The 19,873-nt window shown below is 62.9% G+C and overlaps 2 protein-coding genes across 9 annotated transcripts; both read left to right on the forward strand.

The window, feature by feature from the left end:
• Positions 1 to 64: 64 nt before the first annotated feature.
• Positions 65 to 13,908, forward strand: UBE2J2 (ubiquitin conjugating enzyme E2 J2). 8 transcript variants are annotated; one of them, XM_027110575.1, is made up of 7 exons: positions 65 to 265; positions 3,948 to 4,078; positions 6,707 to 6,747; positions 10,682 to 10,784; positions 10,865 to 11,003; positions 11,320 to 11,400; positions 11,987 to 13,902. In XM_027110575.1, the coding sequence occupies exons 2-7, from the start codon at positions 3,948 to 3,950 to the stop codon at positions 12,269 to 12,271; spliced, it is 780 nt and encodes a 259-aa protein (XP_026966376.1). In that variant the 5' UTR covers positions 65 to 265; the 3' UTR covers positions 12,272 to 13,902. The 8 variants fall into 8 exon arrangements, 7 of the variants coding, with proteins under 7 accessions (XP_026966376.1, XP_026966380.1, XP_026966378.1 ...); XM_027110579.1 differs by lacking the exon at positions 65 to 265 and adding an exon at positions 298 to 584; XM_027110577.1 differs by lacking the exon at positions 65 to 265 and adding an exon at positions 714 to 842.
• A 1,871-nt stretch (positions 13,909 to 15,779) lies between these two features.
• Positions 15,780 to 19,704, forward strand: C1QTNF12 (C1q and TNF related 12). Its single transcript, XM_027108321.1, has 8 exons — positions 15,780 to 15,947; positions 17,795 to 17,911; positions 17,992 to 18,076; positions 18,174 to 18,298; positions 18,633 to 18,741; positions 18,976 to 19,066; positions 19,287 to 19,365; positions 19,497 to 19,704. Exons 1-8 carry the CDS (start codon positions 15,780 to 15,782, stop codon positions 19,593 to 19,595), a joined length of 873 nt encoding a protein of 290 aa, XP_026964122.1. The 3' UTR covers positions 19,596 to 19,704.
• The last annotated feature ends 169 nt before the right edge of the window (positions 19,705 to 19,873 follow it).

Raw genomic sequence — 19,873 nt, forward strand, 5'->3', positions numbered from 1 at the left:
CCGCCTAGAGAGGTCGCCCCCCCGGCTAACCGCGCCCCGGAACCGGAAGCGTGGATAACCCCGCCCCGCGAACGGCCATCTTGGAAGCAGAAGCGGAGGAGGCGGCGGCGGCGGCGGCAGCGGCGGCAGCGGCGGCGGTCGGGGTGGGCTCGGTCCTGGCGCGGTGCAGCTCTGCGGCGCGGGCCCCACTCTCTCGCTCCCTGCTCTGGCCTCGAGCACGGCGAGCCTGAGCGCGGCGGCGGCCCACGCGCGGCGACGGGGAGAGGTGAGCACGCGCCGCGGGCCTGTGCCGGGGCCTCGGCCGCGCGTCCGCCGCGCCGGAGCCGGTCCGAGCGGCGGGCGGGGGGCGCGGGGCCTCCGCACGGCCCATCCCCGCCCCGTCCGCGCTCGCGGGGCCCGGCCTGGAGCTTCCGTGCGTGGAACCCGATTTCGGTTATGGCGGGGCGTCCGGGGCTCCGGGCCGGCTCTTTCTCCCTCCGGCTAGCTTGGGGATTCGGGTGGTTACACGGTTGGCGTCCCACGGAAAGGCCTCCCGTTAGTGGCACACTTGCGGCTGCCGTCAGGACGGGCCGGCGTAGAGCTTGGTTCGTAAACTGCTCTGGGAATCCGTGTTGGGATGGGGTGACTGCCGTCCAGCCCGCCGCCGCTTCATCCCCGAGCAGTTAGGACTCCAGACCGCCCCTTATGTCCCCCCAGCAGTGAGCGTGCCTGGTTGACGCCCTTGGGGTGGTAACTGAGAGAAAATCCGGGCGGTCAGAGTGGGACGCTCCACGCCGGGCGGCCGGAGTGGGCCCTGGGCCGGCTCCTCGCCTGTGCACGCCCGCTCTCTCGTCTGGCCATGTGTAAGCGTCTCGCCCCTTTTCCAGTTAGTACCACTTAGTTGGTCTATGTTTAGTTCCCATCCATTCCCGACCGCACGCGGGCCCAGGCATGAAACACTTAGAGAGGTCAGGCCCCAGCCGGTGGAGGGGGCGGCGAGCGGAGCTAGTGAGGGCGGTGGTCGCGGCTCTGTTCTTTGGAGGTGCGAGACCCTCGGTGTAGGCTCGTTTTCGCGGAGAGGAACTTAAGGGTCTCGCTTGATTGAAAGGTCCCGCGTGTCTGCAGGCACCGTTGGATCTCGGCACCTAGAACTGGCGCTCAGTCATCCGCACACTTTGGCCGCGCCGATCTCTGGCAGGTGCGGGAGTGGCGGCGGGGCGGCCCCCATCAGCCCCGGGCCTCCGTCCGGCCTGTGAAGCAACCTTGCTGGTGAAGGGAGAGAATTCCGTGCGAGTCCCGGGCACGGATGTGTCACGTGCCCTCTGGCGGGTCAGGCCAAGGTCTCGTGCCGCACAGTCACTGGAGCACTCAGCCGCCGAGCGGGAGAAAGGGGCGGGCGGCACGTCTGTCCCCCGTTGCCTCGGGCTGCCCGCTTTCAGCTTCTCTGCCCTGCGGTTTTGTGCACGGGCCCTGTTTCTTGTTCTGTTCTGTTTTGAACGTCTGCGCCCTGTTTCCTTCAGTGTGACACGCCTTACATGCTTTCTCCGTGGGGACGTGGTCTGAAGGACCCTTGAGGAGCGCTTCATGGCCTGTGGAGGCGCCTGGTCTGTGCGCACGGGCGGATGGGGAGAGGCCGGCTCACCGGAAGTCACCCGGAGGGGCCTGAGGGCGCTGCGCAGAGGGAGCCCTTTCCTTTGAGGGACCCGGTAGCTGGATTGTAAGTCGGCTTTGGAAGCAAAAGCGAGAGAAAAGTCCGTTTGTGCCCAGGCGGGCAGGATCTGTTTTATTTATTTTCTGTGGCCGTGCGCTACCCTCTGTGAAGCACCCAGCTGGCCGCTTGACTGAGGCCCGCACGGCTGTATCTGAATTACCCAGTGAGCCGGTTTGTGTCGGCAGAGTTAACTTTACGGCGAGCAGTTAAAGGAAACGAGTCCTGGGTGGTGGCCCTACTTTTGGACTGTTGCTGTGTTTGTCACTACACATCGCCCTGGTCCCCTTGGCTTCTCCGGCCTTTGGGGTGGTGCTGTGGACGGAGTGCTCCCCCCAGGCTGGTCTAGCCACCTGCGAGGGCACACCAGCCAGTGGTGTCTGCGGGGGCCTGGCGGGCACCTGTGCGGAGCGGAGCTGGGTGGCATGGAGGCGCTTGACCGGGGCCTCGGCGAGTTGTCTGCCAGTAGAGGCTGGAGCGGGAAGGGGCCGTGTGGCTGGGATGAGGACGGGGTCGGCTCAGGCCATGTCGGGGGCCCTGGGAGTCGGGCGCTAGAGGGCGGTCTGGGGCTGCTCCGGAGAGCTCTTGGCAGGTGGTGGAGGTGTTGACGTTTATTTGCTTAGTTCTGGGTGCCTCCTGAAGGGCTGCGATCAGAATTGTGCGATGAGAAGGGTCATCCGACTTCAGCGAACAGGATGGACTGAAATGGAGGGAGACCGCGAGCCGGGAGGCTGGGCGGAAGTCTCGAGGTCTCTGACGGGCAGAGCAGCGGGCCCTGCATCAGGGGTGTGTGGTGGGGTTGGGGAGAGTGGGGGTGAATGGGGATCCGAGGTTTAGGGGCCCCAGAGTAGGAAGCAGGGCTGCGCTGTGATGTGTGTGGCGGGACCACTGCGGGTACCCCGGGGGTGCAGAGCGAGACAGCGAGCCCTGGTCGTCGTCTGGTGGGGAGGCTACTCTGAGGAGGATCCCACTGGGCAGGAGTCCGTGGCCTCTGGTGCAGCGACGTGGGCAGAGGCTGATGGGAGGGAAGGGGCATGCAGAGGCCCCGGGCTGAGGTGAGGCGGGGCCGGCCCGGTGCGGGGAGTGGCTGCAGGTGGAGACCCTGGCCACTGTGGGCGGGACAGGTTGGGAACTCAGGCAGAGCGACTCCTCCCTCACTGCCCCCCCTCCAGTTGGCCTCTCCTCTAGCCTGGACACTCCTGTCCATCCTGAGCTGCACACCCTGGTGTGTTCTCTGTCTCCACCATGTTTTACACCAGTGGCTTTCGCGCTTTATTTTTAGCAGTAGAACTTTTTTGCTTTTGCACCTTACGTTGTGAGAAATTCTGGTAGGTTAAGTGGATCGAGCTGGAGCCGTCGTGGTGCCCGTGAGAGTGGGGAGCCCTGTCTTGCGCGTCCCCATCCCGCCCTCCCGCCTCTGGGGCAGAGCTGAGGTGTCCCAGGGCCCCCTCAGGTCTCTTGCCTTGAATGATGCCTGCTCCCTCCTTCCCTGTCCCCAGCCTTCAGTGCTGTCCTGTGCCATCCTGTATGTCCCATGGTGTCGCATCCATCCTCTGCTGGGCCACCAGAGTGACCTTTCTAACAGAAGATCTGATGTGCCTTAAGGTTTGGGTCTAAAATCTTTGTGGGCACCGCTTGATGGCCTGGCCTCGCATCCCTGGTTGGCCTCATCGCGCGCTGTTCACTGTGTTTGGCTCCTGCCGCGGTGACCCAGTGATGTGTCCTGGACGCAGGACACTTCCTTATCTCTGCCTGTCCAGCTGCCGCTTCCTGAGTCTCTCTGGGGTCCCCGTCTCTCTCTCCAGTCCCAAAAAGAGTCTCTTTCTCTGCTCCTCTGTTGCTCCCACCCACCTGTGGCCAGTGGTAGGTGTGCTGGAAAATGTTTAACAGCGGGCATCAGTGGGCCGTGGCGGGGGAGTGGCACCGCCCAGCACGGCACTGGGGAGATGCTCACGTGGCAGGTGGTCAGGGCCTCCTCCCGCGACCCTTGCAGATAGAGCTCTCTCTCCCCGTGGAGGTTCTTTGAAAACAGGAGTGTGGCTGCAGGGTTTTTCTTAACCTTTCTGTCTGACGATGTCGTGTCAGCGAAGATCCTAGCGGGCAGACAGGAAAGGGGACTCCGCGAGGCCCGCGGGTGTCTGAGGGCTCAGGCAAGTCAGCGCGGCCCATGAGCCTTGACTCTGGGTGGCGGAGGCTGCCTGTAGGGAGGGCGGCAGGGAACACCTCTGTCCTCGTCAGCATAGACCTTTGTCTTCCACAGATGAGCAGCAACAGCGCTAAGAGAGCACCTACAACAGCGACGCAGCGCCTGAAGCAGGACTACCTCCGGATTAAGAAAGACCCCGTGCCTTACATCTGTGCCGAGCCCCTCCCTTCCAACATCCTTGAGTGGTAAGGCTCTGCATCCTCCTTCGCCCACACCACCCGTCACCCAGCTTCTCGGGCTGGGCTGTGTGGGCCGGATGGGCCGTCTTGGCGCGGGGAAGGGGCTCCTGTACCCTTGGCAGGTGTGAGTGGACTGTGAGGCCTGTGGACGCTGCCCGGTTGTCTTCACGATGGGCAGCAGCTGGGGGTGTGGTGGGCTGTCCTTGACCCCTGCCTGCTGGGGCCAGAGAGAGGGTCCTTCCTGGGGGAGGCTTTGGGGCCTGCAGGCCTCACGGCTGTTGGAGAAGCTACACGTTTAGACTCTCCTTCTCTGCTCTTTGCTTCTTGGTGCTGTGAGGCGCCCTGTCTTACTTTGGCGAGTTGGTGACGGGGGGACGGGTCCTGATGCTCCAGCTCTGTGTTTTGGGAATATGCATTTCATAGTGATTGTCGCCGTGTTGTAGAAGAGCTGCTCCTACCAGGTTTGCTGGTGATTTTGTGAGAGACAAAGTGTAGGGCTGAAATATCAAGGAGTGTTTTCTCCTTGTTACGTTTTGTTCTTAACAAATACTTAAAAATTTTTTTGAAATTCAGAGAAAAGAGATCTGAGTTAAAAAGCATTTTCCAAGTTGGACAGGTGTTCGAGGATTCTGGGTCTGCGTTCCTCCCTTGGCTCGCAGAGAAGGGCCAGCACTGGCAGGTGGGGCAGAGGGTCTCAGGGGGGAGACTGGCCTTGGCATGTGGGGGAGGCATCAGTGTCGCAGCAGAGCTCTCCCTGCCCCCAGACGACAAAAACCAAGCGTGGCCCCCAGGACGTAGTTGGCAGGTGGACAGATGGGTCCCATGGCAGTCTAGGGGAACATCGTCATTGTGTGGGCCCCTGCTGCATGTGAGTCGTGTCGGGTCCTACGCTCCATCATTCGTTAGGAGGACCCGCTGCAAAGGAAGAGGCGCAGGGCAGAGTCCATTGGAGACCGGACACAAGCTTCCCCTCCCCTGTGGCCAGCTGTGACAAGCCCTGTGAGGTGTATCCACCAGGGAAACCCTTTCGGGACTGAGCACCAGGGATTTCAGTGGGGTGGGTCACGGGCAGCTCTGCCTGGTACCCGCCAGTGTTCCAGACTCCCAGCAGGACAGCAGGCTTCCCTTCAGCATTAAGTACGTTTTTTGCACAAATAGTTGAGATGCATTGGGGTGATGAGAACCCCTTGGAATCCAGTTCCCAGACGCTGGCTGAGGACAGCAGTGTCAGGCCTGCTGCGTGGGCTCTTCTGCTCAGCTGTGGGTGTCTGTTGCTTCAGCTGGGAGAAGAGTGTGTTTTTTTGGAAGATGCCTGTCCTCCAAGCCTTCCTTGCTCTGCTGCCCCAGGGCTGCTGGGCGCTCTCAGAGCCCTGCTCACCGGCCCTTCCCGGTGTCCTCAGATTGGGCACAGGAATTGGGAGCAGTAACAAATTAAGGCCACGTTCCTTGGTGTGTTCCTGGTCTGCTGACACGGGACGACAGTATTTTTTGAGTCAGACGTTATCAGGCAGCAGGGGGTAGGGGTTGTCGCAGCGTCCTGGTGGGAAGCAGTGCCCGAAGGGGCGGTTACTGACCTGTGCTCAGTGTGTCTGGTGTGGTATTTTTGGTTAGGTCTACTTTCTTCTTTGTGCTTTTCTGTCTTCTTTGAAGATTCATTAGCTCAGGGACTTCCCTGGCGGTCCAGTGGTTAGGACTCTGCGCTCTCACTGCTGAGGGCCCAGGTTTCAGCCCTTCATCGGGGCACTAAGATCCCACTAGCTGAGAGGTGCGGCCAAAAAAAAAAAAAAAACATAAGTTCAAATGCTTCTTGACGTAGAGATGAAGCCTCGTTTATTCACGTGGAGAGCAGAGTCCATGGCGGCTGGTGCTCCTGGACTGAGGCTCTCTGCGTGTGAGGACTTTGGTGACAGTCACGGGCTGTCCCTGTCCCTCCTGCTGGAGGGCAGCTGCTCTGAGGTCGAGTCTGGTTCTTCCAGGACGTCAGGGCCGGGGACCCAGCCTCTGCGTGTCTCCAGCTGTTCCCGGGTTAGCTACTGCGTGATATTTGGGCATGCTGAAAAATACCAGATTTCAGGTACGTCTCAAGAATAAATTGTGAAGTTAATGTTTTTTTTTTTTTGCGATACGCGGGCCTCTCACTGTTGTGGCCTCTCCCGTTGCGGAGCACAGGCTCCGGACGCGCAGGCTCAGCGGCCATGGCTCACGGGCCCAGCCGCTCCGTGGCATGTGGGATCTTCCCGGACTGGGGCACGAACCCGCGTCCCGTGCATCGGCAGGCGGACTCTCAACCACTGCGCCACCAGGGAAGCCCGTGAAGTTAATTTTTAAATCGTCGGTTGACGGTTAGAGAGGATTAGCTTTTTGCATATTGTGTTGTGGATACAGAAGTACTCTGTGGAAAACTTGGGAGACACAGCCTCTCTGATCCCGTTACAGAGCGGCTAACGTGCCAGCAGCTGGAGAAGCTGCAGAGCTGGGAGCTGGGTAGCTGGTCGGGTTCACCCTTCAGCTCCCCTACTGAGCGTCTGTGAACGTCTAGTTGCGGGTGGGCGCTAAAAACCCTGGCCTTGGAGTGACTCAGACTTCGGAGAACTTGCCGTCCCCAAAGCCAACTCATTTTCTTCCCTCCCTCAGGCACTATGTGGTCCGAGGCCCTGAGATGACTCCCTACGAAGGTAAGTCTTTGCCCTGAGTTAGAGGAACAAGTGGCGGCGTCTGTGTTCAGAGCTGCCCTTGCCTGAGAAACACCTATTTGTAAATAACACTGTTTCTGGTTTGGATGTGCGTGAGGTAGACCGCACGCGTGTGGAGCCCCTTCTGGTTTCCTACAAGTCATAGAGGGGTTTGCTCGGTTTGGTTTTGCCCACGTACCTCCGTCTTCAGGGGCTGCTGTGAGTATCGAATTTACCCAGCCTCTGACGTCAGTGGGATCAGAGCTGAGAGAACAGACGGGGGAAAAGTAAGACTAACGTGTGTATTGTTGAAGGAAAGAAGGGTCATTTCCTGAGTGCTCACTCTGTGCTGAGTCCTCTGAGCTGAGGGGCGGGCCCCTGTGCGGGTAGGACCCTGAGGTGTAGGGGGCTGCAGGGCCTGCCGTGGTCAGGTGATGCTACCCAGCATCCTCTGGTGTTTGCAGACAGATCTCGGAGCTGTCAGTCAGTGAGCCTCCAGGGGCCCGAGGGGAGCCTGGCGCCAGCCTCCGGGTGGTGGAGCCTGGGACAGAGCCGTGGCCAAGTGGGCACTCTAGTCCCTGGGTCCTGATTTCGGGTGGCCGGAGCAGCACACTTGTGTCTTCCTCCTGGGGGCTTGTGCATTCGATTCCACTAGAGGACCCGTGCTACTGGGGAGGAAGTGTGGGTGCTCTGGACGCCCAGGAGTGTTGTGGGTAGTTGGGAAGACAAGTCACTAGCCTCGTGGGACTCTTGTGGCCCAGGAATCCCTGTTGGGGGATGACCTGCCCTAGGGAAACAGTGTGCAGAAGCGTATCTATAGGGTGGATGTGTCATGACCACAGGGTAACGGGCTCGGCGATGGCCTTGCGTGGGGGTTCCAGGAGAAAGGGCGGAAGACAGGCTGCAGAACAGCTTGCACAGCTCATGTTAAAACGCTTACGAAACACGATACGTTTTTAGCGAACTTGGACAGACACCGAGAACGAGCAGTGTTCTCTCGCGAGTAGGGTTAGGCCTGGTTTCAGAGTTTTCTCATTCTTTGTGGTTTTAGTGTTTAACGTACAGTAGAGAACATTGCTTACTAATTGTGTGATGAGAGCCCCCCACACACTGAGCCCAGGACCAGCCAGAACTGTTGGTGGCGTAAGTGAGGCTGACACCTGGGCAGAGGGTAGAGGTGGCAGGGAGAGGAGAGGGCAGCCCTGAGCGAGCGGTGTGGTGGCTGGGACTGCAGGAGACCCCCGCCCACCCAGCCCCTCTGAGCTGGATGAAAGGCTCTCCTTTTCCAGACCCAACCTTGTCACTTTTCCTCTCATTTGCCCCATCTGTTCTCCTGTGTGTCCCTGTTGTTCCCGGTCTAAAGGCTGGGAAAGTCCTCATCCTCCTTGTAAAGCTTTCCTTCGGAGACCAAAGCTTTTCCTGCTGCCCTCCCCCTCCTCCGCTGCACCCCGCCCACATGCTGCCCTTCTCCCCTCAGCACCTGCTGTTGTGCCCTCTCCTGATGCCTGTCCCCTCCTCAGCTCAGGGCTCTGCTGTCTGCAGTGCCATCCTCTGCTGACTCTGTTCCCATCAGGGTCTCGGAGGGACCCTCAGAATTGCCGCATCTGGTGGATGGCTCTCAGGCCTCAGGGTCTGGGCCTGCGTGGACTCTGGCTCCCTCCTCCTTTGCTCCTCTGACTTCCGGATGCTCTGACCCTTCCCTCCCACGTCCATGTCTGTCTGGCTCCGTGTCGGTTGCCCGCTGACCTGGTCCTTGCTCTGGGCTCTGCCGGTGCCAAAACTGTGACACTAGTTTCACAGTTCCGGTGGGCTTCCCGGTAGTACACGAGTGTTGATCTGTGTCTAGAGGTTTTACAGCATCCCATTAAAACCCTAACAGAGGTTTTTGTAGGTGAGCACAGGCTTATTCAAAAACTGCTTCTAAAACTTACGGAAAGGTGAAGGACCTAGAATAGCTAACATAGTTTTTTAAAATCATAAAACTGGGGGAGTCACCATGCCTCGTTCTGAGACTCTGCGGTGTCTTTGTGTGGACCGGATGGTGTGGCCGGGGCGGGTCCCGGGGTGGAGCAGGGCCCAGGGATCGCCCCGCACAGCTTCTCTGTCAGCGGGGCGGGGCCGGAGGTGCCTGGGGTTCCAGGCGCGGTTCTCCTAGGCCTCCTCCTGGCCCGGTGCTCACAGTCTTGTCTGTCTGTCCCAGGACTCAGTGCCTGTGGACACTTGGAATGAAGCCGGAGGAGAGGCCCAGGGGCCTTTCACGCCCTCGGATGCACCTCCCGGCCCGGGACGGACCCTCTGAGGTTGGGAGTGTGCGCCTGGGTGCAAGGAGAACTGCAGGCCCCGCCACCGTGGACCCTGCTCATGGCTCTGCCTGAGCCCCTCGCTGTGCTCGGCCGCGCCTGGAGCCCTTCCCTCTGGGGACTGGCGGGTGGTGCCGACGGGTCCCCTCTGGATCAGCCAGGCGGGGTCCCCACCCCCCGCCCCCGACTGAACGAGACGGACAGTGTTCCTGTGGTGTGAGCCCACTGCTTCCCGTCACGACCGCGCCACCATGGTCTTCTCTGGGCCGAGCGCCTGTTCCCATCTCCTGCGCTTTTTCCATTTGGGCTTTTCTCAGTACTTGTGGGTTGCAGGTGTGCTTCAGCGTCGCTTCTAGAGTTAGTCCCTTGCTGGTGGGCTTGTCTGTGTGCCGAGCTGTCCTCGCAGGTGACACTGGTCTCAGTCACCCCTCCACCCCCGACAGTGAGAGTGGAAGCGAGAGCACACCAGGTAGCTGGGATGCTGCAGCCGTACAAGGCGGTGGGAGGCCTTGCCCTGGTGGGGTGCTGGAGCGGAGACCTGCAGGGCTGGGGGGACAGCTGGGAGTTCCAGTGGGAGGACAGGGCAGCTACCCCAAGCCTCGCTGTACACGCACACATGCACAGACACGCACACGTCTCTGGGAATCCTGTGAAACTCACGTTCTGCCCCGCCGGTGTGGGTGGGCCCAAGGCTCTGCATTTCCAACAGGCTCCCAGGTGCCACCCTGAGAGCAAGGGGGTGAGGCCTCCAGTGGGGACGGGATGGTGGGACCTGGAGCTGGGTGGGCAGGGATGGAAGCCAGGGGCCCGGTGAGGTCACTCCAAGCTTTGGGGGCTGCATCTGTGGGAAGGTGGGGCTGCTGGGATTTGCTGATGGAGTAGGTGTGATACGGGAGCAGGGGACCCCCAGAGTTTAGTCTGAATAACTAAGAGGACGGAGCTGCTGCTTGAGGGAAGAAGCAGGAATTCCATCTTGTACCCGTCTGGGGCAGTGTTGCCGGGACGGTCAGTACGCAGGTCTGGAGTGGGGGAGGGTCTGGAGGTGCCGGGAGGATGCCAGAAGGAGCCGGGCTCGGGTTGGGCCTTGAGGAACGGTTGTGAGGCCTGAGATGGGGTCACGTGGCCCAGCGGGGATGTCTGGTGACTTCAAGGTCAGGAATTTTACATAAAGGAGGCGGAGCATCTGGCAGGGCTTGGAGGGGAGCGGGGGGGGGGGGGGGGTGGGGTTTGTTGTTTTCTTGTGTTTTTAAGGGGGGGAAATGATGGTGCGTTTGCCTGCTGCTGGGTGTGGTCTGGTGGAGGAGAGGCAGGTGGGGCAGCAGTGAGGGGACCGGAAGAGCTGCCACTCGCGGGGGTGGACGTGGGGCCAGCGAGGAGCCTGGAGGTTCTGTCCTGATGCTCTGCTCTCGGGGAGGGGGGCACGCGAGGGTGGAGGAGGGACGTGTAGTCGGCAGTGGGGGTAAGGGCCCCCCCTAGGTTGGTGGTCGTGAGCCCCAGTGAGATGTGTGTGTTCCAGGGATGGTCGGCTGGTGGGTAGCGGGTGGGGACACCTAGCTGGGCCGGGCCGGGACCCTGAGGGCAGTGAGGGCCTGTCGTGCTCTGAACAATGACAAGGCTCCTTCTCTGTTCTGATACAGGTGGCTATTATCATGGAAAACTAATTTTTCCCAGAGAATTTCCTTTTAAACCTCCTAGTATTTATATGATAACTCCTAATGGAAGATTTAAGTGCAACACAAGGTAAGGCGTCCAGGGTGCTTCTGAAGTGGGACTGGGGTCCTGAGGAGTGTGCACCCCGCTGACTGGGTCCCTTTCTTCAGGCTGTGTCTTTCCATCACGGATTTCCACCCAGACACGTGGAACCCGGCCTGGTCCGTCTCCACCATCCTGACGGGGCTCCTGAGCTTCATGGTGGAGAAGGGCCCCACCCTGGGCAGCATTGAGACTTCAGACTTCACAGTGAGCTGGGGGCGGGAGGGGGGCAGTGCGGTTGGTCTCCACAGCTGCTATACCCAGTCAGGACAGCGACTCCTTGATATCGGGCTTTCATTTCTCTCCCGTTTTAAGTAGGGGTCAGGTCTAGCATCATCAGTGGATGATGCAGGAAGGTGAACAGCCTTAGGAGACCACACGTCAGCTTGTCACGAGGAGCATGCTTGTGGAGTCCTTTCCACACCAAGAAGACAGCAGCCCTCGACTGTCTGTCAGTGTGTGTTTAGATGTGAAAGAATTGAAATTAGCCTTCGGGCTGATATTTCTTCTTTTCTCTTCCTAGAAAAGACAACTGGCTGCACAAAGTTTAGTGTTTAATTTAAAAGACAAAGTGTTTTGTGAATTGTTTCCCGAAGTCGTGGAGGTAAGAAAGTGAAAGTTGGCCATTAGTTTTGCTTTCCCCATGTCAGGGACACTTTGATTCAATACTTTCCACAGAGAACATGTGCTCCTGTACTGCAGACCGGGAGTGGGGGGGTGTTTAGGTGCAAAGACCTGACCCTCTCCTCCGGGGTCTGGGGGTTGGATGGTGGGTTGGAGACGGGGAGAAGTCGGGGGAAGGCCGCTGGGCCTGTCGAGGTCCTGGGGGGCCAGGGGTGAGGGGCAGGGTCTTGCCCTGCTGGTCTTGGTGCCAGAGCAGACAACCTGGCCATGAACGGGAGGCTGAGCCACACGCAAGTCGGGGCCCTGGTGGTTCAGAGTAGCTCGGACCTGGCTCGGTCCTAGCTCGTGAGGCGTAGGCTTGGCGGATTTGGCAAGTCATGTGGCCTCCACGTCTGTTGAACAGGATTCGCAGCGGCACTGCCTCCGAGGGCAGTTGTCAGGACGAAACGTGCAGCCGTTGCCCGCCGACCCTGCAGGGTCTCTGTGGTAGACCGCGGTCCCCTCCCTAGCCCTGAAGGAGCTGGCTTGTTTCAACCAACCCTTGTTTCTTGCTGTTTTTGTCTTAGGAAATTAAGCAAAAACAGAGAGCACAAGACGAACTCAGTAGCAGACCCCAGGCTCTCCCCTTACCAGACGTGGTTCCAGACGGGGAGACGCACCACGGCCAGAACGGGCTTCCGCTCCTCAACGGGCATGCGCCGGGCGCTGGGCCGCACCTCGCGGGGCTCCAGCAGGCCAACCGGCACCACGGACTCCTGGGCGGTGCCCTGGCGAACTTGTTTGTTATAGTTGGGTTTGCAGCCTTCGCCTACACGGTCAAGTACGTGCTGAGAAGCATAGCGCAGGAGTGAGCCGCCGCCACGACCAGCAGAGGTGGTCGGAAACGAGGGACGCTGGGCCCGAGCTCGACGTGGGCTGGCTGGACATGCCGCCGAGCACTGGGCGGGCCTGCCTGACTCCTGGGGTTAGCTTTTTAAAAACCTTCAAAAGGAAAACACAAACCAAAGTGTGTAGTTGGATTTGGAGACGTGAGACTCCCAGCCCCCATTCTGCCCTGGCGTCCGTTGGGGGCTGGGAGGCTCCATGTCCACGAGAGGGCCTCACGCTTTGGTTTTATAGCTTATCTCCTGTATTGTCTTTTGGATCTATTTTAGTAATCTGTTTTTCATTTTATTAGATTTGGTCACTTAAAAATATAAAACTTGATGCCTATCCAACACTCTGCGTGCGTTCTTAGTGTGGAGCTCTGACTCGGCAGGCAGTGCCGGGGGCCTGGCAGGGTGGCTGGGGGCCTGGCAGGGTGGCCCGGGGCCCGCTGGCCGGGGACAGCCATGGGTGGGTCAGGGGATTGGGCTTTGGCATTTGTGTTTACTTAGAATGAAGCAGGTTCCTCCTGGGAAAAAGCACGTGTGCTCTGTTTTGCTGAAGTTGAGAATCTGCTTCCTTTCTGACCACAGGCTGTCACCGGGGCTGAGCTGTGCGTCCTGCGCGGTCGCGCTGCCGGCTTTCTCTCACCCCCATGGCTTCCTGCGGGCTCCCACTGGCTGCGCTAATGGAAGGAGGAGACCCCCCCAGCGGGCCCCTGGGTCCCACCCGCCGGACAGGCTCTGCACACGTGGGGCTTCCTGCACACGTGGTCCAGCTCTTTGGTTTGCCCTGGAGACAGGCTCACACATTCCCTTTCACAGCGGATCCGTGGCCAGTTCTTAGAGGCTGGCCGCCCGGGAAGGACACCCGGGTTCAGGGGCAGCACCGGTGGGCGCCGTCTCAGACCTGGGGCCTGCGCCTCCTGGATCGCCGACGTCTCCCTGTTCTCGTCTCTGCTAATGACATCCTGCACGGTGTTTGGAAGGCGCCGTGTCCGGGCGCCACCGCGCGACACCCTGTGGCCTCGCTCCAGAGGCCGGCAGGGAGGCCGCGTGCAGCCCGGCGCTGGTGCATCTTTCACGTTCTTTGTTTTTTGATCAATTTATTTAAAATTGCTCTTTGATTTACTGCTTGTGTGTATTCAACCCGCTCTTGTGAAAAAGAGTCTTTCATTTTGTCTTTGTTCCTAAATTTTGTGCTCTTGGGGTCTGTATACCACAAGTTCCTCTCCGCCCAGCACTGGGTAGCCCGTGGGCAGCTGGGTGTCCTGCGACCCACGGTGGACCCCGGTGGCGGGGTGGTGCTGTGCTGCTGGGCCCGGACCCCGACGGGTGCGGCTGTGCCAGGCCTCCCTCCGTCCACTGCTGGCCCGAGGGTGCGTCTGTGGAGGTTGGTGCCCCTTCCAGACGCACTGCGTTTCCTGAGGTTCTTCGGAGGAGGAACATTTGGGAAATAGAAATTACTTGACAAGTGTTTTTTCTTTTGTGTGTGTGAAATCTCAACTTTTAAAAACTTCAGTCAGCGGTGGGAGCAGATCTGTGCTGTACAGAGGCTCCCCCTGGCACCCGTGGCGGTTTGCTGTCTGATGTGACCCCCGAATAAAAGATGACCTTGTCCTGTTGGGCCTGTGTCTCTCCCTCAGAAGGTTCTCCCAGGCCCAGGTTTGGGGTGTCACCTGGCAGGCGCAGCTCGGAGGTCTCGGTCTGAGGCTGTTGCGGCTCCCCCCGGGCGGCGGGCAGACGGCCTGCTGAGGGCTGTGCCGGGGCTCCGAGGTCCCGTCCTCCCCTGTGGAGGCGTTGTGTCCATGGTCGGGTCGTGGGCAGCTGGCCTGAGCCTCCCCGCGGGCAGCCGGTGGCTGTGGCTGGGAGGCGTGGATGCCTCGAGCAGGCTCCCTTTGGTCCAGCCTCACTGGGGGAGCTGGGACCCACAGGACCCACGGGCTGGTGCCGGAGCCTGGCACAACTGCCATGTCCACGTGGCCCAGGCCAGCAGGACACAGGTGCCCAGCCTGGGACAGGAGGGGTCTGTCTGGCAGCCCCCTGGCTGGCTGTTGGCCGCAGGTCACGTGGAGGGTCCCAGCGGGGATGGCGCAACGGAGGCTTCTGTACCATGACCTCCTCGAGACCTGGGCTCAGCAGCCGGACACTCGACCCCCACAGTGAGTTCAGGAGTCACTGGGGCTGGCCGCTGCCGTCCTGGGAGGTGACCACCTCCACCTGAGCCAGGAGGGAGGGGCCAGGTGTCCTTGGGCAGATGCTCCTCACGTTGTCCCCCCCAGCTTGTGTCTGGGGCGGGTTTGCCTGTAGCTGCTGACTGTGGACATGGCCTGGGGCCGGGGTCTCCTTCCCCGTTGTTCCTGCTGGAGTCTGCCAGTTGCGGGGGGGGGGGAGTCATGAGGGTCTCCTGTGCTGCCCTCCAGGGTAGTGAGCCGTGCCACCTTCCTCAAGGCTGGGCTGCAGGCAGCAGGTCCTTGACGGCCAGCCACAGCTCTGACGGCCCGTAGCCCCAGGCTGCACCAGCCGAGGGGTGGCTGGCCGTGGGGGTCCTGCCTTAAGCATCGAGCCTCCACCCGGGCCTCCACTGGAACCTGTGGGTGCCACCTGGCTACAGCCGTCTTGCTGCCTGCAGCCCAGAGGTGAGGAAGGGCCCCAGCTCCCCCTGGGGACCTGCCCACTGTCACTTGCTCTCCTCTGCTGCTGGCTCGTCTGGCTGTGCACAGCTACTGGGGGGACAGTCCTGGGGACTGGAGAGCCCAAGGGGCCCGGCTGAGTTGAGGGCAGCCCCTCAGTAAGGGTGGGCCCTGTGCCCCAAGAAGAGGAGGGGGCAGAAGTGATCTGGGGCAGCTATGTGCCACACCTTTCCTCCGAGGTCAACCAGTCTCCCCTGCTGGCCCCGCTCACCCCAGGTCACCAAGGCTGGGACAGCCTGGGAGCCCGGTGGGTTGGCTGTCCGGCTTCCAGACCCTGCCCTTCCCGGGAGCGGGGCCAGTGCCTGTGGCAGCACCAGGACCCTAGGGTGGGGGCCCTGCAGCGGAGCCAGAGGGGTCAGGATCCGGGAGAGGTGGTGAGGAGAGAGGTCGTAGGAGGCGGCTGAGGGGCTGTGATGAAGTGCGTCCCGCTCGTGGCTTCAGGGCCCCGCCCTGAAGGGGCCGGGGTGGAGGCCGCCTCGCCCCCGGGCAGTAGCAGTGTGGGTTCCGCCCCCACCGTCGCCCGGCCACCCGGGAGCCCTCCCCCTTGGAGTCCGCCAGCGCTGGGGAGGAGGGGAGGGTTTATGTGGCGGCAGCGCGGGCGGCAAGGGCACTGCTCACGAGGGAACCTGTGGGGACAGGGGTGTGTCCTCCCGCTTCCCTTGCTAGCCAGGCTCATCCCGCGCAGACATGCACCAGTGGTGGCCGGGCAGCCCTCGGGGCTGTGCTCCCGCGCCGGGGCTCTGAGTGCCTTCAGGCACCTGGGCTCACATCACTGAGCCGCTGCAGCCGACCCGGCAGCCAACATGCGCTGGGTCTGGGCGGCCGCCGCGGCCCTCCTCTGGCCACAGCTCACGCTCCTTGGGGGCGTGAGGGCCCGGCGGGAGCCCAAGAGGCCACGGAAGCCCGGCCAGCACCCCGCAGCCCCCAACGCCACCACGTCCAGCAGCGAGGGGCTACTGGGCTTCCCCAAGGTATGCAGGGTCTGGGCGCACGTGGGCGCCTTCCTCCCAGCTGCAGGCTCTGCCCGCTGGACTCTCCAGGCCTCCCCTCCCCGTCTGGGTGGGGGGGGGCTTTGGGCAGCAGCCACAGCAGTGTGGATCGGGCGGGCCTCGAGGACCCTCTCTGGGCCTGGGGAGGGGTGGGGGCGTGGAGGGGCTTCCCAGTGGGCTACATTGAACCCTTTGAAGCCCCAGGGACCATCATGCCCTGAGCAACCTGCTGCCATTTGGTGTGACTGCAAATTGGGGAGGTGCTTTGGGCAGCCAGTTCAGAGCCCCTGCTGCAACCCGGGGTGCCCCAACTCCCGCCGCCGGTGAGGCCAAGGCTAGCCTCTGCCTGACGCGCTGCTGGGCAGCCAGCACCCCTTACGGCCTCTGGCATGGGACGTGCTCCAGGCCTGGGAGGCCCCCGGCCCTCTGAGAGGAGCTTCTTGTACCTGCCTCAGCCCTAGGGTTCCACCCTCTTGGGCTGGGGCTCCCCGAAGGGATCTTAGAGCTGACCCCAGCAGCGCAGGCCTGGTGGCCGCTGGAGTGAAGCGGCAGTTGCTGGGCCAGGCCCCCTGCCAGCCCTCGAGCCTTTGATCCTGGCCTCCCGCCTCCCGAGGGCGTCTCCGTGGCGGCCACCCCGGCTGCTCTCGGCCCACGCGGCCCCATTGGAGCCGGAGGCGCCGTTTTCCAGCTGGGTAGGCCGAGGAGAGAGTCCGCCTCGGGCCCTGCTGCCAGGGGAGTGGGCTGCCAGCAGGTTCTGGGGCAGAGGCACGCAAACTCTTGAACCAGGCTCCTGGGGGAGGTGTCCTTGGGGACAGTTCCTGCCCGGCCTGCCCCTCCAGAGCCAGGGCAGGGCAGTCTGGGGGCAGATAGGGGGGTGTCCCTGGCCACGCCACCCCTGCCACAAGACGGCCCTCCCCAGGTGTCAGGAGCCCTGCTCTTCCTGCTGGGGCTGGGCTCCTCCCCCACCTGCCCACCCCGGGTCCTCCAACATGGCTCGGGTCTGAGGCGGCCAGAGGAGCAGGCGGACAGCAGAAGTGAGGACCCGGAACGTTCGGAAGTTCCTGGCTCCTCTCCCTTCCCTGGCGGGCCCCTCCCAGCTCCCCAGGGTAAAGGCCTGCCCTGGGAGCCTGGGCCTTCGTCGTGTTTGGCGCTGGAGGCTGACCGCTGGACCAGACCTTGGCCAGGACCCCTCTTCGTGCCTGCCTGGACGGCTCTCCAGGAGTAGCCAGGGCTCCACTGGCCTCGTGGCGGTGGCTCTCTCCTGCCACACCAGAGTCTGCTGTGCTCCTGGCCACTTCAGGGACCTCTGTGTGAGGCCGGCACACAGACCTGGACGCAGAGAGGGACCGAGCTCCCGGCACATGCCCCTCCCCTGGCACGCTGTCGCGTTCTCTGACGTTGGGGCTGGGCGTGCCCCTGCCTCTCCTGCTGCCCTGCTGCAGAAACTGGGCGTAGGAGGGGGGCTTGCAGGGTCCGATCCTGGGCTGCCAGCTGGCACACCCGATGCCCAGCACAGAGTGGGACCTTGCCCACTGCCCCCAGCCTCACACGGCTCTGGAGAACTCACTCCTGCCCACCACTGCCTTTCTCAGCTGGGGCTGGGCCCCTGTCAGGACATGTGGGGCCCGGCCCCGTGTGCACACGGGTGTGCCCGTCTGCTTGGGAACGGTTGCTGCAACACAGCAGCAGACCCGAGGCTCCTGGACGTCAGGCCCTGGCCTGAGTCCTGGGGGTGGCCTGTGGTGCCCCGTTGCCATCTTCCTTGTGTCTGCCCAGGGGGCAGTGGGGCCTGATGGTCAGCACTCTAGCCCTGTCCTCTGACCCTTCAGCTGCCTGAGGCCTCAGGGCCTGAGTTCACAGATGCCCACATGACATGGCTGAACTTCGTCCGGCGCCCCGATGACGGGGCCTCAAAGAAACGGTGCCGAGGCCAGGACAAGAAGTCGGTGAGCCCCGGGGTCTACGCCCAGGATGGGGATGGCTGTGGGTCCCACAGCTATCCTCATTTTCTCCTGCTCCCCCACAGCGAGGCCCCCCTGGCCCCCCAGGACCCCCCGGTGCGGAAGTGACCCAGGAGGCTGTGCTCCGGGAGTTTCAGGGGATGCTGAAGGGTAGGCACCCCCCGCCCACTCTTCTCCCGAGGCTCAGGAGGTCACCCTGGGGGTACCCCAAGCTGAGCCGAGCCGCCCCTCCACCCTGTCCCCACAGAGGCTACCGAGCGTCGGTCCTCAGCACCGCTGGGCCCGCTGGTGTCCGAGGCCTTCCACTGTCGGCTGAAGGGCCCGGTGCTGGTGGACAAGAGGACGCTGGTGGAGCTGCAGGGCTTCCAGGCCGTGAGTGGGCGTGGGGGGCAGCCTGGGGGCTTCCACTGTGGGTGCTCAGGCCCCAGCAGGGCCGGGCGACCCCGGGCCCACGCACGCCCCGCCGAGGCTCGCGGTGGGGTCCGGGGTGGTCAGGGGCAGGCACACCCTCCCCTCTGGAGGTCCTTGGGGCCCCAATCTGTGCCCAGAGGCCTGGGTGGGTGCAGATGCACGGGTCAGCCCTCTGCCTTGCCCACCTGGGGCCTCTTTGGGCTGGGGGCTGTTGGTCTCAGGCGCCTCCGCCAGGCTGGGTGTGGAAGGTGAGGGTCCAGACTCTGTAGCCCGCACCCCCCTGCTGTCCTTTCAGCCCGTTGCCCAGGGCGCCTTCCTGCGGGGGTCTGGCCTGAGCCTGGCCTCCGGTCGGTTCACGGCCCCGGTCACCGCCATCTTCCAGTTCTTTGCTAGCCTGCACGTGGGTGAGCGGGGCCGGGCCAGGGTGCATGTGGGGCGTGGGGGCTGGCCTTCCGGGTGTGCCCCAGGCCTGGGTCCTATTGCAGAGGCGTCTCCTGCTCGCACCCTGACTCCCTTGGGGGCTGGACGGGTCCTCACGCCCACCCTCCCCAACCCGCAGTGTGCCCCGAAGCCCCCCAGCCCCTGCCCCCCTGCTCCGTCCTCCCTGAAGGTGCTGCAGACCTGGCCTGTCTCCGCAGACCCCAGGGAGCTGCAGGGCAGGGCCCGGCTGCGGGCCCGGGACACAGTGCGTGTGCTGGTCTGCATCGAGTCCCTGTGCCATCGCCACACGTGAGTGGGCCCTCCTGGGGGTCGTGGGGGCGTCCTGAGGGGCACGGGGACCATCTTGCCCACAGAGGGGGGCTTCCCTGAACACAGAGAACTGCAGTGAGCACCGGGGCGGGAGGATGCGAGTCTCTGGGTGCCAGCGGGGGGGCGGGGGGCCCACCCCGGGGGGCGCCCACCCCACCCCACGGCCACTGTGCCCTCACCCCTGCGGCCCCGCGTCCAGGTCCCTGGAGGCCATCTCCGGCCTGGAGAGCGGCGGCAGGGTCTTCACGGTGCACGTGCAGGGGCTGCTGCAGCTGCAGGTGAGGCCGGGGGTCGGTGGGGCAGTGCGGGGGCGGGGGGCAGTCCTGGGCCTCCAAGCTGCCCGGGCCGGGTGTCGCCTGGCCGGCAGCCGGGCCCTGTGGGTGGTAACGTCCACTGTGGGTGTCTGCAGGCGGGACAGTACACCTCCGTCTTTGTGGACAATGGCTCCGGCGCAGCCCTCACCGTCCAGAGCAGCTCCAGCTTCTCCGGCCTGCTCCTGGGCACGTGAGGGGCCAACGGGCCGCAGGGCAGCTGCCGCAACCCTCACCCCGCTGCCCTCCGGTAAACCTGGGGTCACAGCAATAAAGAGCCCCCAGCCCTTCCTGTCGCCTGGTCGCTGTGGCGTTGTAGGGGCAGGGGTGGGGGAGGGCGGGGGCAGCAGCAGCCGTGGAGTGGCCTCAGGACACCCATGGGTGCGGGCGCGGGCTTGGCCCTGGAGGTGGAGCTTCCGGCCGAGCACCCTGGCAGCTGGGGTGCGTCCCCCACGGCCCCTGTGCCTGCCAGGGG

The sequence above is a fragment of the Aethalodelphis obliquidens genome, unplaced genomic scaffold, assembly GCF_003676395.1.
Source record: "Aethalodelphis obliquidens isolate GAN/ISIS:26980383/991018 unplaced genomic scaffold, ASM367639v1 scaffold9, whole genome shotgun sequence".
Classification (NCBI taxonomy): Eukaryota; Metazoa; Chordata; class Mammalia; order Artiodactyla; family Delphinidae; genus Aethalodelphis; species Aethalodelphis obliquidens.